Raw genomic sequence first — 18,338 nt, forward strand, 5'->3', positions numbered from 1 at the left:
AAACCATGCCCCAAACGCTAACACCAGCGTCTGACAGCTGCTATGCCCCCAAGCAGGACTGTGACCCTGTGCTGCGGGCACTGACATCTGCACACACATACCTTTCCAAGCGCCTCCAGCCCCCACTGTGCAGGGCCTGGAGGGGACCAGTCCTACTCTGAGGCCCTCAGTGCATCCTGAGGACCTAATTTTTACTTAGAGTTTGAGGCTCAGCCCAAGGCATGAAGATCTGGTTAGAACCACCCGTCCTGAGCAGCTCAACACGATATGGATCTGTCCTCCCTCTCACGAGGTGAGACCCCTTCACTTCTCCCCGGGGCTCGGTTGGAACCACCAGGAGGTCAGGGCAGAGTAGACGTCAGTTCACTCACTCATCATGATGGATGAGACCACTAAGAGGGACAACGGTGACTTGCTCAGCATCACAAAAGCCTCCTTGAATTTGGAGCCTGGCCAGGCGGGCTGGAGAGGGTGTGATGGCAGGTCTCACAAGACGAAGCCGGCCCCGAGACCACCCTCCCATGAGTTGTAATGTCTTCTCACTCCCCTCACCCCCAACTCTCCCTGACTTGGGGTCACAGAACCGACTGCTCCCGTGTCCTGTCAGGAGTTACCCGCCAGGGGGGTGGCGCAGGCCTGGGGGTGGGGAGGCGGCTGTGCCATTCCAAGGGAGGAGGAGGGCCAGACCATCCTCCCTGTCCCCTGGGAACCAGCGCTCTGGGAAGGGACAGGGAATACTAGTAGTTTCCAATGTGAGCCTGGAAGTGAATGGGGGTGCCGTTATGAGCCCCTGGGGGGCCACCCACCCCGTGGCCCTCCCTCCCTGATGACCAAGCACACGAGGCTGGGTGTGGGGACTGAGGGAGCATTGCTGCCAGAGCTTGTATCTCCAAAACTCCCCTCCCCTCCTATCCCTGCAACCTCTTTGAGCCTGTTCTCAAATTTCCACCTGTGGGCTGACCGCAAAGGCAACACCAGCTGGAGGAAGCCAAAGGAGGTTAAGAAACTTGGAAAATGACTTCGTCTGCCCATCCTGTCCCCTGCAGCCTCCCTCTCCAGTGGGACAAACACGCTATGCATTGTCCCCTCCCCCACCAGGGACTAACCTGGGGTCTCACCTGGAGCTGGGTAGAGCACAGGTGGGTGGGTCAGCCAGCAGACAAGCACTGGCTAATGGGCACAAAGGTCCTGGGTTCAAGGTTTGCATCTTAGCGCCATCCCCCCACCCAGTCTGAACCCGCTGATCTGGCGGGTGGGGACGGCGCTAATCAGACTGCTCTGTTTGCTCAGGGCTGCGTGGCCTGGCCTGGGCCCAGCAGCGGGAGCACAGCAGCTTTCCCTTTGAAGGTGGCCCTTCTGCCCCCGCCCCTCAGCTGGCATGCCCTCCCTAAACGCACGCTGGTGCGTGCACACCTCCACACACCACGCATACTACACATAACACACACACATACACACTACACACACGCACATATGCACCACTAACATACAACACACATCACATGCCACACACACCCTACACACATACACATAGCACACGTACAACACACACCCCAAATCACACACACCATCACAGGCCCACATACACATGTCATACACACACCATATACAACATACACATACCACACATATCATACATACACACAACACACACGGCACACCACACAACATACATGCATACACACACATCATATACACCAAACATACACATACCAAACCACACACACATTACACATACCACATACACACACTAGAAACACACAACACATATCACACACCACACACCCCATACATACATAGAACACAATACAACACACACACCACACACCATACACCTATATATAACATGCCCATATCCCACATACCAACACATTACACAAACACCACAAATGCACTCACACATGTAACACCTACACACTACACTCACCACTCACACGACACACCACACACCACACACGTACACACATGCTGTGTGCACGCACCACACACGCTCACACACTCCCCTCCCTGGACCTCCCAGCTCTGACTCACAGACAGGGGAAAACTGACTCCGAAGCTAAGAAGCGACCCCCACACCTGGGACTGAACACACCGCACTGCGCCCCAGGCGCTCAGCCCTGGCTGGCGGTGGGACACGATAAACCCAGCCTCTGCTTCTTTCCAGTGGGAAAGTTGAGCTACGTGGCTTTTAGGATGGGTTCCACAATTTCTACGTTGTGGGACGAGGATGGGCTCCTGCCGTACGGCGTCACTCCTCGGTGTGATGGTGTGATGTGCAAGTCACTTGGCCTCTCTGGAGCCCTGCGCCGGCAGGAGTGAGGGAGTGTGGTAGGAGGACGAAGGTGGGCTTGGAGGCGAGGGGGGCTTGAGTCTCACCTCTGCCACTCCTGTGACCTTGGGAGATGAACTTTGCTGCCAATACCCGTCTCGCTGGTTTGCTGTGTGTTTGTGGGGGAATGGAGTTCAATGGGCCAGCACACCATGGCAGGTGAATAAATGTCTCCACTGGAGGGCTGATGGATAAAATACTGGCACAATTTGGGACATATTTATACTAGAAAATTCTTTGCTGTTTACCCAAAATGCAAGCGTGACCGGGTGTGCTGTGTTTCTCTGGCACCCACCCACGTACTGGCATTGTGGAGGGTCTCCTTAGCTCAGGGAAGGGATCTGCCCACAGCTAGATTTTGTGCCCTGGCTGGAGAGCTAAGAGGGCATTTTACATCTTTAAAGGGTTGTTAATAAAAACAAACATCAGTAACAAAGAAGGGTGTACATCAGAGACTGCATGCAACTTGCAAGGCCTGAAATATTTACATGTACTCTCTGGCCCTTTGCAGAAAAAGTTTGCTGACTCAAAGTTGGTGAGGGGCTGCAAGGGGACTTTGGGAGAACTAAGAGTCCTTCCTCTCTATGCCTCTTCTGGGCCAGGCAAGGGATTAACCTGGAAGAGTCAAGAAAATCCAAGTCTCCAGGACACAAGGAGGGGGATGGCAGACAGTGAGGGGAAGGAGGTGGCGGAGAAGCCAATGTGAGGACTGGGCACACTCCTGGGCCCCTCGTCCTGGGAATGGGCGGCCGACTCCTCCCCTCTGCCCTGGATGCCTGGAGTCTCTCAGGCTGGCCTGACCTGTCCAGGCCTTTCCAGAGGTCACCCAAAGTCCAGGGCAGGCCTGGCCAATCTCTTCCAAGGCTTCCCCTGCCCTGCTGTGACTTGGCCTGGGGGCAGCAAGCAAGACCTGGGCGGAGAAAGAATTGGGGTTGACGCAAGCCCCCGTGGTAGGCAGGTCTGAGGCCTGTCTCTTTAAATCTCAGGTAATTTGGGAGGAGGGAGGGAGTGTCTGAGCTCCTGCTCACTCCCAGCTGCAGCTCCACAGTCCGGGCTGCCTCTGCCAAGTGTAACAAACTCGGAGTCCTCTCCAGACTGGCTGGGGCAGCCAAGGCCACAGGGAGACTCCCCGGGGAGCTCACCCCGGAGGTAGGAAACGGGACCTCTACAGAGAGAGGACAGGCCGGCCCTTGGGGGGGCCAATGTGGCCCCGAGGCTGAGTCCAGTCAGGGTCTGGCCTCAGCCTCCGCCCCCCAAGGAACCGGCCCTACACCCCATGGGGTTGCCACTGCCCAAGGAGAAGGGGCTAATTCTCTGCCTGTGGAGCAAGTTCTGCAGATGGTTCCAGAGACGGGAGTCCTGGGCTCAGAGCCGAGATGAGCAGAACCTGCTGCAGCAGAAGAGGTAAGCCCCTCTCCGTCTGCCCCTTCCCCAGGCCGCAGTGCCGCCCCTCACCCTTCGCACCTCCATCTTTGGTCTTTGTTTGCCACTTCTTTGTTTGGCTGCACAAACCCTGCTCCCAGGCCTGGACTGGCTCCTTGGCAGCATTTTGTCTCAAGAGGTTTCAAGAGCCCTGGCCTGCGGTGCTAGGGCCCCAGGATGCCGTGCGGGGGAGGAGGGGGCCGGACGGACACAGGTGCTCACTATCTCTCCCATCCAGTTCAGTCCAGCCTCTTGTGAGCAGCTCGCTGGGCCTTGCAGGGGTCTGGCATTGCAGTCCCTGCACCCAAGAGGTGCTGGCAGGCCAGGACAATGCCTCATACGTCTCTACTCCCGGCCTCTGGAAGAGTCTCTCTGGCAGAAACACACCGTATATACATGTGGGAATGAATGAACGATTGAATGAATGAAGCGAGAGAGAACTGCAGACACTAGTAACCACAAAATAAGACAAAAGGGGAAAAATAGTTACCATTTCTATGCATTTATCTTATCAGACATCGGGGAAGGCCCTGCTGTAGCCAGGCACGGGGTGCCTAGGAAGAAAGACCAGGAAAGCTCTCTGGGGGGCAGGGACGCGGGTGACCTGCCAAAATACCAGGTGTGCTTAGGGCCACTGTTACCCACTCTGTCCTTCAGGTTGGGGGACTTGAGAGGCCCTCGAGTTCGAGCCCTAAGGAGATCTCACTTGCTCCCAGCCCCCCCAAACTTCCCTAAACTCATTGGCACTTCCTCCACTGGTGGCATGTTAGGGTCAGGAGCAGGAGCGGAGGGGAAATCCGGAGAACCTGGTGCTACCCTGTGCGTAGTCTCTTCCTCAAGGTCTCTACTGGATTTTTCTGCCCAGTTGGTGGCATGCTAGAAGGAAGTCCTGCGAGCCGGGGCTGTCCCTGGGCCCCCAAGGAGGCAGATGCTACGTCTCTTCCTAGAGGAAAGCCTGAGGTTTTTGTGTCTTAGAGTTTTTCTCCATCTCCAAAAACAGAGGCCTGTCTTGTCCTGACCAGGAGGCTGCCTGGGGCCCTTGAGTTTTCTTTTGTTCAAGGACTGGGGCTGGGGACGTGCTCCTTCTGTGAGCTGTGGCTTCCTGTCTCTCACACCAGCCACCCACCTGGGAGAGCGGGGACTGGGGCACATGTTTGGCTGGTGACGTGTTGGGACAACAGGGGCAACAGAACGGCATTGTTGTTAGAGAACAGGTGTCACTGGCTCCGCTCATCCTTCTCCCACTCTTAGGACCCCGGGGCCGGGGGAGCCAGGCCCAGAGCACAGACAGGCCCAGGGGATGGAAGGGATACTGAGGGTGCCTTGTGTGCCGATGTCAGGGGAGGACAGAGCGGAGGCCCTGGCAGGAGGTGCAGCCTGGGTGAGGATGGGCTACTTCCACGCATCTTGTCTGCCCAACAACTTCTTAAGACCATCTGGGGAGAAGCCTCCTCTGTAGCCTTGGGCTAGGAGGGCCTAATGCCACCATTTGTGGGGATCCCCCTCATTCCCTGATCTCCCCATCTGCTCCCACAGTTTCTTGGCCCTCTTCTTCTTGGACACCTGGTGCCCGGAGTATCGGGAGTATTGACTCCCCACTGGGCTGGCCCTTCCCAGAAGGACACTGAAACTGCCTGGCCAGGAGTTCCCTAGTCTGTGCAGTCAGCCAGACAAAGCGGAGACATGGGGGCAGCTAGTTAAACACAGGATGGCTGTGGAATTAGGAACAGTGGGGACAGGGGAGGGGGCTGATGGGAGCGAGGAGCAGGTGAGGGACTGACAACTGGCCTGGACTAGCTGCTGCCACCATCTGCCTTATCTCCTATAGTCCCAAAGCAAGAGGGACTCAGGGATTTGGAGTGGAGTCAGGCAGGTTTCCCCGAGGAAGAGGATGGCCCAGTGAGAAGGGAAGGCCTTAAGGTTTCTCCAGGATGGTTGGAAACCCAACACACCTCTGTCTATGGTAGACTTTTCTTGGGTCTTAACATGCAGCCGACTCTCCTTAAATCCACATTGTCAGGATCTAAGCTGAGCTCTCAGCTTTCTCCCATTTCTCCAGATCAGCTGTCCCTTGGGCTTAGATTTTCTCATTTCCTGATATTAAAGGCATTAAACATTTATTAAGCATAAGGCTGCACCAGGTTTGCAGAAAATAAATGTGACACATTCCCTGCTCTCAAGAAGCTCACGTTCCAATAAGCAAAATTTGCCAATCGGCAAACGCTTGGGTTAAGGTGAGCTTGGTGAATGTCATGAAGGGTCTAAGCACGTGTTCTGGGAGCAGAGAGGAGGAAGCCGTGGTGTCGGTGGCTGCTGTGGGTGTGCTGGGCAGCGTCACAGAGGCTGCCCTCCCCCCAGGCTGGGGCTTTGTCGCCCCACGAGGGTGTGGAGGGCAGGCAGTGCACACCGCAGGGTTTCCTGTGGTCAGACGGAGACCTGTGTGAATGTATGTGAATTGAAGCGTCTGTGAAAAGTTAGCCCAGGGACTCTGCCGCATATTGCGCACTCCTGTCTTGCAAACACATACACACACGTCTACTTACGTGCATAAAAGGAGTCCCGGCGGTTAGGAAGGTGGCCTGGCTCCCAAGTCTCTAAATAGCCACTTTCCCCAGGGCTTTGCCTTCTTTATCCCACTGCCAGGAACCTGCGCTGGAGGGAGGTGGCTCACAAGCGCCAGGTGTATGCCTCCTCCCCACACATGACTGCTCTTTCCTTCATCTGTGGCTGCTACTGGGGCCTGCCCCCCACCCCCCAAGAAGCAGCAGGAGGAGCCATAAAACTAGAAGAACCACATAATTTAGTGGTAAGAGCCTGGGGCTAGATTCTTGGCCAAGTAGTCTGCCTTTAACTCTGTGTGATCTTCTGGCAATAATTTGTCCATGCTGCCTCAGTTTCCTTTTCTGAAACGTGGGAGAATTACTCAGCCCATGTTCAAAGGTCATAAAGAGCAAAAGTGCTAATAAGTGAGATGCTGCTTTGACACGGAAAAGTCGGGAGTTAGAGAGGCTGTGAACACTCTCCCAACAGAAATGTACCCACCCAGAATGCGTCTGCAAGCAGGGCTTGTGCCATGCCACCCCCGCCCCGAGGGCACACTCACAGTCTGAGAGGGTGTCTGTGGAGAAACCAGTGAGCCCCATGCATGTCCCACAGTCCCCTGTGCCTTCTCTTTCCTCCAACCCTAACAAACACAGAGAATAGAGACAGAGAAGTGACAAAATGGGCACTCGTCGGGCTCTGCCTGTGACTTGCTTGGACAAGTCACTTCAGGACTCCAGGCTTCTTTCTCCATCTGATATATGAACAGATGAGACTTGATTTCTGAGGACGTCCTAGCTCTAAAATTCTGATCTGAATTTTCTCAAGACTGTCTTGATCCTGCCTTGTTTTTCAGCAACTAAAAACAAAACCTGACTTACCCACACATGGTGTTCAGGTCCAGGAGGACGGGGAGCAGCAGGGGTGTGGGGCAGAGGGCGACAGGGAGAGGGGAAGGCGGGGATCCCCACTTGGTAGCCCAGAGGTGGCTCTAAGGGGCAGATTATTGATTTGTTTGCTCAACAAAAAAGTATGATAGTTTTTGTGCCAGGAACCCGACAGTTGGGTTTCTACCAGTCTAATATTGAACTGACTGTTCAATTTTATAATTAATTGCCCAGTAACACAAAACATACAAGAACCTGAAAATGCCTTTCATATTATTATAATTTCAGATTTGCTCTATAATTTCTTTTTGCTTCTTAATCAGTGGGAGTTTAAAAGGCTTCACCTTTTGTTTCTCCTTTACTTGAGTACTTAATGATCCGTAAAAAAGCATTTTTTATGTATCAGGAATTTCTAAGTCTTTTTAGCGTGAAAAATATTGTTTCTAAAACGGATTGTGAATAATTGCACCTCTGAATCAGTGTTTCTCCTCCTTGGCACCATTGACATTTTGGGCAGGATAACTGTTTGTGGCGGGGTGGGGGTGGGGGCTGTCCTGTGCAGGGTGTTTAGCAGTGTCCCTGCCCGTTTCTCTCTGGCTGTTATCTAAACTCTGGTGGTGGGCCATCCAGGAAGTCCCTGTGCCCCAAGCACAAGAATCTTGGGCTAAGTCCGCTCTGTGCACCCGCTGTGCGGGGCCCAAGGATAGCCAGGTGTTTTGGAGTCTGCCTTGCTGCCAAGAAGTGAGCTGGGGCTTTCTCTGCTGTCCCCTTGTGGCTGTCCTATGTTACTGCAAGTAATGGCTCTGCCTCAAATCCTGGGAACCCAACCACACACCCACCTGCCCTGCTTGGTGCTGGATTCTGGAGTTTGCAACCAGAGAAGGCCAGTTCTCTACAAACCTTGCTGGGTTGAGTCATAAGCTAATTTTTCACCCAGGCTGTGGTCTGAGTAGGTTGCCAGGTAAAATACAGGACACCCAGTTCAACTGAATTTCGGATAAATAATAAGTTGTTAGTATAAAGATGTCCAAATATTGCATGGGACAGACATACTTTAGTGACACTAAAAAATAGTTCTGTGTCTATAATTCAAGTTTAACTGAGCATCCTGTACTTTTATTTGGTAAATCTGTCAACCCTAGATCTGAAGATAGCTTCTCATCCTCCCCAGGCCCACTAAGGTGTCAGCAGAGGCTAGAAAAGGACTATAGAGAGAGAATGGGGACTTATGGGGGACATTTATGGGCTTCAGAGCTGTACAGGGACTAAGGGGAACTCTTTGGACCTGCCATTGACTGCACCACCACTCATCTCTTAGATGGCAGGGAGCTCCAAATACTCTGGACTCAGATAAGGCACTCCCCTTGGATTTGTTTCCAGATTTTCCATTAACTTTTCATACAGGTGGTCAAAATGGGGCACAAAACTGGAAGCTAATGGGAGGAGGGCAGGGAAGAGGTACAGAGATGAGTAAGCGCTGGCCTCTGCCCTCCGTGTAGAGGAAGAGACAGGAACTGATTACAGCACACAGTGAAAGATGCCAAAATAAAAGCAAGGCCAGAGGGGAGAGTGAAGAACTTCCTGGAGAGGGTGTGTGTGTGGTGTGGGGGGGAAGCTGTCTTTGTTTCCCCCGTTCCAGTGCTGGCTCCAGGATATTTGCGGAGAAGTGTGGGCAAATTGTTGGGGGTGGTCGTGGAGGGGTGTAGAAAGCTTGTTTTGCAGCTGTATTTGCACACCAAGCACTCTGCTTTTCACTTAGATTATATCGTTGCTGCAGGTTGGCTTCAGGGGTGGCTGATGGAGATAGGAGCGAGGGCAGTGAAGCCAAACCACCCCTTGGCATTGCTGCCCATTCCTTCCTTCCACAGAGGGTGTCAGTGAGCACCTGCTCTAGCCAGGCATATCCCTGGGTACAATGAACAATGCGTGGGCTGGGGGAGCTGGCTTCTCAGAGGGAGGACCCTGTGGGTACAGGCACAGGGAGAAGAGTGTGCTCCGCAGTGCTGACGCACGTGGTGAGACCAAAATGCCAGGTGTAAGGAGTGGGTGGGAGGAGCAGAGGGTGGAAAAGTCATTGCACAAAGACTGTAAGGGCCTCTCTGTTCCTTCTCCTTGGGAGTTTAGGGCCCCATCAGACTTTTGTAAGCTGTGACTGCATTTGCCACTTAGAAAGATTGTCTCGGCAGCATTGAGAAGGATGGATTGGGGGTAGACAGGGTACAGGGAAACTGGTTAGGAGATTTTGCTAATCTTGGGCTGGAGAGTGAGGACACGAATTGGTGAAGGTTAGTAGGAGCAAGGAGGTGGGGACTGGATGGAGAGAGAGCTTTAGATGCTGAGTTGACAGGGTCTGGTGGCTGCCCGTGTGACATGCAGGGAAGAGCTGGGAGGTGTGTGGGCACATGGCTCCTCTCTGATGGTTCCCCCACCCCAGCTCTGGAGTAGATTTCTTGCGGCTGCCAGAACTTCAGGATGTGAGCTCCTGTCTGTGTCTTTTGGTAGGTCACATAATTGGGCATCTATGGGTAAATCGGCTTATTTCATTCATTCCCATAGAAAGGCCAAATGGCTCCAGGCCGAGAGAGAAAATTGAACCAAAGCGACCCATGTGTCTTAGTTGGGGTAAGTTTTGAGTTTAAAAAAGATTTTTAGTTCATTGTAGGAATAAGACTAGAGACATGGTCTGGGGAGTCAGAGAATGATTTTACCTAAAATAAGTGAGAAGTGGAAAATAAGTCAGGAGAGACAATAATCTAACTTAGGGACCAGAACGAAAAAAGGGATCCATGAATCCAAATTGGGTAAACCCGAGAAGGGTCGGAGGGCAGAATGGGAATATTTAGGCAGGTCCATGTGAAATTCAATAAATGAATCCTGTAAATTGGATCCTCTTGTTTCTCTGTCTCTATCATTATTGGCCACAGTTTATGTCTCCATAGGTGCTAACAGGCAAAATGAAGTGGCACCCGAGGCCCTATAGATAGCTGGTCTGGGAATGATGGAGAACATCGCTTCCCGAACTTTAATGTGGGCTGTCTCACATGGAGATCCACCTCTGACGTACGGCCACAGGTTTTCATATGCAGGGACCACACTCACGTACTTGAGCAGTGCTTCTCAAACTTTAACATGCACAAGAATCAGCTGGGAAATCTTCTTAAAATGCAGATTTTGGTTTAGTAGGTTGAAGGGTGGGCCTGGGAGTTTACATTTCTTCTAAGAGCCCATGTGATGCTGATGCTCTGGGGTCCACTTTGTGAAGGAAGACTGTGGAGGTGAAAAAGTGAGAGGGGGAGAGAGAAAGAGAGAGAGAGAGAGAGAGCGGGAGAGATAATCAGTGAATGAATGATTGAATGAGCGCCCGGGAGAAAGGGAAGCCTGGAGCCAGGCTTGTTCTCATGGGCCACTGTTGCTTTCGGGTTGAGCCCTGGAGATGCTACTGCAGAGACAAAAGTGCCAAGATGGAGAGTTTGCTGAGGTTGGGTCGGCAGAGCACAGGCCGCGGGAGGACACCCCCTGGCCTCTGCATGTCAACGTCCTCCACAAATAGCAGAGAGGACCTCCCTGCACCCCTGGTCTAGGCCAAACAAGGCTTATCCCGCAGGGCAATCTCAGGGCACCTGGTGAGGCTAAAACAGGGCCACTCCAGGGGTCAACCTGTCAGGAGGTGAATATGTGTTTAAGTAAAACTCTTCTCTTTGCCTGGAATGCACGGAGAATTCATCCACACACCATACATTCTGGTCCCAGCACCCCAGGGGATAGGAAACAGTCCCGCACAAGCTAAATGGGCAAAAAGTAGGTTTGTGTTAACTGACCAACTGCCTGAAAAGGCATCGGGCAGCCTTTGCACTTCGTGGGCCGGACTGCCTTGATCGAGCACCTTGGAGTTCACTGCTGGGTACACACATCCGTGTAGAATGGAGCCAAGCCAGGGCCCCCGCTCCACAACTGGGCACGCTCACCACTGCTGCCTTCTCTACCCCTTTCCCTTGTAGGATCTGGGAGTCTCCTTTGCTTCTAGCTGCCAAAGAGAATGACGTTCAGGCTCTGAACAAGCTGCTCAAATATAAGGCCTGTGAGGTGCACCAGAGAGGTAGGGAGCAGGCCCCCAGCACCAACGTCCTGGGCCAGCCCGACGCCAGGCCTGCCCAGGAGAGCCTGGGACCTTGTGCTGTGGGCACCTGACTCTGCATGGTCCCCATTCCCCTCCCGTGTGATCCTTCTCTCTGTCAATGACAGGAGCCATGGGGGAGACGGCGCTGCACGTGGCAGCCCTCTATGACAACCTGGAGGCTGCCATCCTGCTGATGGAGGCTGCCCCCGAGCTGGTCTTTGAGCCCATGACGTCAGAACTCTATGAGGGTGAGGGGCCCAGGGGCCCGCCGTGGACAGCAGGAGGGGCCCGCTAGACAATTCATCAGCCTCTGTGCTGGATACTTGGGGAAGCCAAAGAGGGGATCTGCGCCTCCCTGGTCTTTATTCCCTTCCCTGTCTCCCATCCTCCTTGTCAATCCTGATGGCAGAATCATACGGACGCCTGACCCTGAAATGCCAGCGGCCTGGAGGAGGGAAAGAGACAGGGAGTCACTGAGTCCCCTGGGAACCCTGAGCACCCCGGGCTCCTGCCCTAAATTCCAGGCTGCCCCTCCAGAGAGGAAGACCATGGGTGGTCATAGGAGGGATGGCTGCAGGATCCTGGGGACAGTCCCGTGACTGACAACTGCCTCTGGGCCAGGTCAGACTGCACTGCACATCGCTGTCGTGAACCAGAACGTGAACCTGGTGCGAGCCCTGCTGGCCCACGGGGCCAGCGTCTCTGCCAGAGCTACGGGTGCCGCCTTCCACCACAGTCCCCGGAACCTCATCTACTTCGGTGAGAGCAGGGCGGGCTGGGAGGACAGGCGGGCAGAGAGGTGACCAAGGACAGACGGGGGCCCTGCCCTCGGCTCTGTCTGCCCAGCAGCCGGGACGGGCAGCCCTTCCAGGGCTCGATTAGGCCAGAGGCCAATTCCCCACAGCCCATCCTCTGGTTCTGCCAGGTGTCCCCAAGACCCGGGCTGAGGTGTAGGGGAGGAGGAAGCAGGCACTTGGGGGACACAGCCCATCCCATCCTGCCATGCTGTGCTCTCCTGCCATGGATCCCTCTGTGTCCCCAGGGGAGCACCCTTTGTCTTTTGCCGCCTGTGTGGGCAGCGAGGAGATCGTGCGGCTGCTCATTGAGCATGGAGCCGACATCCGGGCCCAGGACTCCCTGGGTAAGAGCTGGGGTGGGGAGGGGAGCTGGCTGCTGCCAGGGGGTGAGAGGAGGGGCTGGGACAGCCCCCAGGCCTACCCCGGGTGTGGATGGGGATATCAGGGACTCTAGGCCAGTGGCCCCGTGACACCCTGTGTCCTCCCCCAGGAAACACAGTGTTGCACATCCTCATCCTCCAGCCCAACAAAAACTTTGCCTGCCAGATGTACAACCTGCTGCTGTCCTACGATGGCCGTGGAGACCACCTGCAGCCCCTGGAGGCTGTGCCCAACCACCAGGGGCTCACCCCCTTCAAGCTGGCCGGAGTGGAGGGCAACACCGTGGTGAGGGACGCCCCCATGCCTGCGATGCCTTTGCAGTGACCCTCACCCTACCCTGCTGGTCCAGGGAGCAAACAGACGTGAACACGCACCCCGGACAGTGAGGGCCCATTCCCTCCTCAGATTGGGATGTCCTTCTCAACCCCTATCTCCCTTGTCCCCTGTTCCCTTTCTCCCCTGAGGCGTGGGGGGCTTACAGATCTGGGACCCACGCTGGGATTGCCTGTGATGCCCAGGCCCCCCTGCCCTCTCCGCCCCAGGGCAGCCGCCCTCCAGCCTGTCACCTCCCTTTCCCGAGCCCTCAGGTCTACCCCACCTCCCTTCCCCAAGCTCTGGAGGGAGGCCTGGGGGAGGGGGTCAGGGCGTCAGCATGACTGTGGGTTCTTCTGCCCGAAATGGGAGGAGGGAAGCGCGCCCACCCCCTCCCGGGGTGCTCTCCTCCCGGATCACCTCCCACCCTCGCTCTGGGACTGTCCCCTTTGCCCCTGCTCCTGACCTCCCCACCCTCGTCAGATGTTCCAGCACCTGATGCAGAAGCGGAAGCACATCCAGTGGACATACGGGCCGCTGACCTCCACCCTCTACGACCTCACAGAGATCGACTCCTCAGGGGACGATCAGTCCCTGCTGGAACTCATTGTCACCACCAAGAAGCGCGAGGTAAGGGCAGGGGTCCTTGTGGCCGGGCACGCGCGCGGGTGGCCCCCTCAGGGCCCCTGAGCCCGGTGCTCTCCCCCCGCCCCCCCGCAGGCTCGCCAGATCCTGGACCAGACGCCGGTGAAGGAGCTGGTGAGCCTCAAGTGGCGGCGGTACGGGCGGCCGTACTTCTGCGTGCTGGGGGCCGTCTACCTGCTCTACATCGTCTGCTTCACCATGTGCTGCGCCTACCGCCCGCTCAAGGCCCGGACCAGCAACCGCACCAGCTCCCGGGACAACACCCTGCTGGAGCAGAAGCTGCTTCAGGTGACACCCTGGGAGTGGCGGATGGGCAGGGCTCGGCTCGCTGCTCTTTCTCAGATGGGTATTGCTTCCCTGTCCTCGTACCCACGTTTCTCCCCTCACCCTGATGTCAAATCCTGGGTATGGACTCCGAGTACCCACAGCTCTGAGAGGAGCCTTTGAGAACAGCCGAACCTAACAGGTTGCAAAGGCTCTGATGGGCTGTGGCCACAGGAACCCGGCACGTGCAGGGCGGGTGCTGGGAGCCCTGCGTGCTTTGACCATCCCTCCCCTCCCTCAGGAAGCCTATGTGACCTCCAGGGATAACATGCGGCTGGTGGGGGAGCTGGTGACCGTCATCGGGGCTCTGATCATCCTGCTGGTGGAGGTGAGGTGTGGCCGGGACCCAGGGTGAGACTGTCTGCCTCCGGATCCGGCTCGAGCTCTGGTCTATGAGTGCCTTTGCGTCTCCCTGACTTCTCTCCAGATTCCAGACATCCTCAGGATGGGGGTCACTCGCTTCTTTGGACATACCATCCTCGGGGGGCCATTTCATGTCCTCATGTGAGTCTCCTTCTCCCAGCCCTAGCCCTTCCCTCGCCAGGGCTCCAGCTCCACTTCCTGGACCCCTGACCTCTGGGGAACCTCAGCTCCAGATGTGCCCCTCCAGCGGTGCGTGTGTGCCCCTGTGTGTTGAGCGTGTGAGGACTGACTCTGAGTGTGCGGGTGCTGTCCAGTTCCACTCTCGCCATCGGGTCCCCCGGATCATCCAGCCCTCCTCTCATCACCCCCTCTGCTCTCCCCCAGCATCACCTACGCCTTCATGGTGCTGGTGACCATGGTGATGCGGCTCACCAACACCGACGGGGAGGTGGTGCCCATGTCCCTGGCCCTGGTGCTGGGCTGGTGCAATGTCATGTACTTTGCCCGAGGATTCCAGATGCTGGGCCCCTTCACCATCATGATCCAGAAGGTCAGTGCCTTCCCCCCCAGTTTCCTGGACAAAGGTCCCCGAGCAGGGGGTCAGCAAACAGTTTTGTAAAGGGCCAAATAGTAGGCATTCTAGGTTTTGCAAGCTGCACACGGTCTTGTTCATCATCTTCTTCTTTTTTAACAATTCTTTAAAAATGTAAAATCCATTCTTAGCTCAAGAGCCATACCAAATCAGGGCAGGTGGGGTTGGTCCGAGGGCCATAGTTTGCCGCCCCTGTCTACGTTAGACTCACTGGAGGTCAGAGGGGGCAGTTGCTCAGGGAACGATGTTCTCTGCCTCCTCCCCCCCAGATGATCTTTGGTGACCTGATGCGGTTCTGCTGGCTGATGGCTGTGGTCATCCTGGGCTTTGCTTCAGGTAAATCATCTGTCCAGGATGGGGGCCACGGGAGTGAGAAGTTGAGGGACCTAGGGAGCACAGATGCCTCTGGCCGAACTTGGGGAAGGGAGAGGAGGCAGAGATTGGAGGAGGCCGTACGATGTCTGCAGATGGGACGTGCCCCAGAGGTGAGAGAAAATGGGGAGCGTTAGGCAGTGGCGGCTCTCGAGATCGGGAGTGTGAACCATAAAACCCAAAGTGTGGAGCACTGGGGGGCTGCAGTGGTGATACCGGAGATGAGGGCACAGGACCAACATGGACAGAGTGAGCTGGGTGTGGGCAAGTCACCTATATGGTTGCCAAGGTAACCCTCACCCCCTTGGGTGGAGCAGCCTTCTATGTCATCTTCCAGACCCAGGACCCCGAAGAGCTGGGCCACTTCTACGATTACCCCATGGCTCTGTTCAGCACCTTTGAGCTGTTCCTCACCATCATCGACGGCCCTGCCAACTACAGCGTGGATCTGCCCATCATGTACAGTGTCACCTATGCTGCCTTCGCCATCATCGCCACGCTGCTCATGCTCAACCTCCTCATCGCCATGATGGGAGACACACACTGGCGGGTGGCCCATGAGCGGGACGAGCTCTGGAGGGCCCAGGTGAGCCCCTGGGGCTGGGGGGTCAGTGCAAGCCAGGCCCTTCCTGCCAAGGAGCCGGTCAGGCTCAGATAAAGGCAGGATATTTAGAACCCGATGTATGTTTGCACAGTCGTTGCACAGTATATAAAATCACGCAAGGTGTACACAAGAATCGGATTAGCAATGCAACCAACGATACTAGGATCGCTGGAAAGAACTCACAGTTTCCTCAACAGTTAAAACCTCAGTCTTCTCTGAAATAATCAACAAGAAATAAAGCTAACAGTGGCTAAAACCACATCCGGTAAATTCTGTTCCCTAATAAACAGCAGTATCAAGTCTTCTTGGCAATATTTAAGTTGGCAAAATTTGACCCAGAAAAATTGGACATGTTAAAAATAATGCCACAAAAACTTCCTATTGCAGCTAAGGCTATCCTCAGTCAGATCATTGTGATGGAGACAGAAAACCATTAGATGAATCAAATCCTCATTAAAAATTATATACTTAGAAAAGAATTTATCTCAAAAAATTAATTTCAGCAAAATAAAAATGGAAATCCCCCAAACTGAAAGGCATTTAATTGTGCTGTGTATAAAATGGAGTGAAAAACTAAGCTAACTAAATGGGAAAATATTTTCTCCATGAATATATATTAACATGCTAAGTGGGATGTTTATAAGAGGCCTTTATTGTCTGTAGGGACAAAATATCCCAGAGCCCTTAAGACTCCTTTTTATTTCCTTTGCTCTGGCCCCTGTTCTCTTTGGAACAGGTCTCTCTGCCTCCTGTATCCCACCTATATCCCTTCTGCATCCTACCTGCATCCCCCCACAACCCACCTGCACACCCTCCTCCACCCCACCTGTATCCCTTCTGCATCCTACCTGCATCCCCCCACATCCCACCTGCACACCCTCCTGCATCTCACTTGTATCTCTTCTGCATCCTGCCTGCATCCCCCCACATCCCACCTGCACACCCTCCTGCACCCCACCCCAGAAGACTTGATACTGCTGTTTATTAGGGAACAGAATTTACCGGATGTGGTTTTAGCCACTGTTAGCTTTATTTCTGTATCCCTTCTGCATCCTACCTGCATCCCCCCACATCCCACCTGCACACCCTCCTGCACCCCGCCTGCTTCCTGCCAGGCTTTGCCATGGATGTCTGGTCACTGGGTGAAGAATCGTGGGGCTCAAGTCCCATCAACTCTCTCCCACAGAAGAGGATCGGCAACGCTCACGGCACCTTCCAGATCAGGGGTGTTGTTCCTCATCCCTGGGAAACCAGGAGCTCCAGAGTTTCCTGTTGCTAAGCTGCCGCCCCTCCACCCCCCGCCTTCTTCTCAGTCTACAGCTCTCATCTCTCCGTCTGTGCCCAGCCTCATGTCTGACTTCCCTTCTGTCCCCCCACGCAGGTCGTGGCCACCACGGTGATGCTGGAGCGGAAGCTGCCTCGCTGCCTGTGGCCGCGCTCTGGGATCTGCGGGCGCGAGTATGGCCTGGGGGACCGCTGGTTCCTGCGGTGAGTGTCGTGGGGCTGGGTGTCCCCTGAGCAGTGTTCTCTGCGTGGTGTCCCTCAGCTTGGACCACCTCCTGCTCCCGGGGGCCCCACGCCTGCTGACCGAGCTGGTGAGGAAAGGGCCCCGTTAGGAGCTTGGACCCCTCACAGTGTCCCCGGAGCTGGAGGACCAGAGCTGCTGCTTCCTGAGGCCTGGCTGCCAAGGGCCAGTGGCCCCAGCACCCACACCGGCCACAGAGAATGGAAAAGGCCACCAGTGGTGGGGCCGGGAGATAGACAAGCCTCGGTCTTGGAGGTGCTCTCGCATTCCCAGCTGCCTCTCAAGTCCTCCGCACTCTGCAGGGTGGAAGACAGGCAGGACGTGAACCGGCAGCGGATCCTACGCTACGCCCAGGCCTTCCACAACCCGGACTCCGAGGACTTGGACAAGGGCTCAGTGGGAAAACTAGAGCTGGGCCACCCCTCCAGCTCCCACCTGTCCCTTCCTACGCCCTCAGTGTCTCGAAGTACCTCCCGCAGCAGCGCCAACTGGGACCGGCTTCGGCAGGGGACCCTGAGGAAGGACCTGCGGGGGCTGATCAGCAGGGGCCTGGAGGACTGGGAGGGCTGGGAATACCAGATCTGAGGGCCGGCTCCGCTTGGCCTCCCGGAAGTTGCTCTCATTTTTCTGGGAGCATGAAAACAAAACCAAAACCACCTAGAGGTCTAATCTCCCGGAACCACGGGGGAAAGGAGAGTCGCCAGAGCACCAGGGGATGCATGTGTGTCGTGTCGGGAACAACTGCTCCAGGTCCGCACCACCCCTCCAGCTCCAGCACAGACGGAGCCGGCCGGGGGTACGCCACACCCCCGCTGTGCAAGGGGCCTGTGGCTGCCCGTTCAGCACCCACTTCCGACAGCACCGCTGCACGTCAGAGCACTTTACGACAGGCTGGCCCTCTCAGGGCACCCGGTCTCCAGCCCAGTGTCATAAGTGGGAAGGGAAAGGGCCCTTCCCAGGTTGCTCCAGACAGGTGCAGGGTAGGCACAGGGCTTGTGGCAAGGTGTGCAGAGCGGGGAGACCGGCAGGGGTGGGGTGCGGCAGGGTAGAGTCTTGCCACCTTCCACCTTCCAATAATAAAGTCGTTTCCTGCTCCCTGCCGCTCCCCTTCTGCATCTCTTTGTGCC

At 55.5% G+C, this 18,338-nt stretch overlaps 1 protein-coding gene across 3 annotated transcripts; it reads left to right on the forward strand.

The window, feature by feature from the left end:
- Positions 1 to 3,375: 3,375 nt before the first annotated feature.
- LOC123646926 (transient receptor potential cation channel subfamily V member 6) lies at positions 3,376 to 18,315 on the forward strand. Of its 3 annotated transcripts, none has more exons than XM_045564111.1 (15): positions 3,376 to 3,733; positions 11,178 to 11,275; positions 11,422 to 11,544; positions 11,918 to 12,055; positions 12,339 to 12,437; positions 12,584 to 12,759; positions 13,270 to 13,416; positions 13,507 to 13,719; positions 13,997 to 14,083; positions 14,183 to 14,259; positions 14,503 to 14,668; positions 14,980 to 15,046; positions 15,400 to 15,668; positions 17,068 to 17,174; positions 17,514 to 18,315. In XM_045564111.1, exons 1-15 carry the CDS (start codon positions 3,606 to 3,608, stop codon positions 17,794 to 17,796), a joined length of 2,178 nt encoding a protein of 725 aa, XP_045420067.1. In that variant the 5' UTR covers positions 3,376 to 3,605; the 3' UTR covers positions 17,797 to 18,315. The 3 variants fall into 3 exon arrangements, with proteins under 3 accessions (XP_045420067.1, XP_045420068.1, XP_045420069.1); XM_045564112.1 differs by lacking the exon at positions 3,376 to 3,733 and adding an exon at positions 9,763 to 9,801; XM_045564113.1 differs by lacking the exons at positions 3,376 to 3,733; positions 11,178 to 11,275 and having other exon boundaries at positions 11,454 to 11,544; positions 11,923 to 12,055.
- Positions 18,316 to 18,338: the final 23 nt, after the last annotated feature.

Source organism: Lemur catta, chromosome 11 (genome assembly GCF_020740605.2).
Source record: "Lemur catta isolate mLemCat1 chromosome 11, mLemCat1.pri, whole genome shotgun sequence".
NCBI classification, from domain to species: domain Eukaryota; kingdom Metazoa; phylum Chordata; class Mammalia; order Primates; family Lemuridae; genus Lemur; species Lemur catta.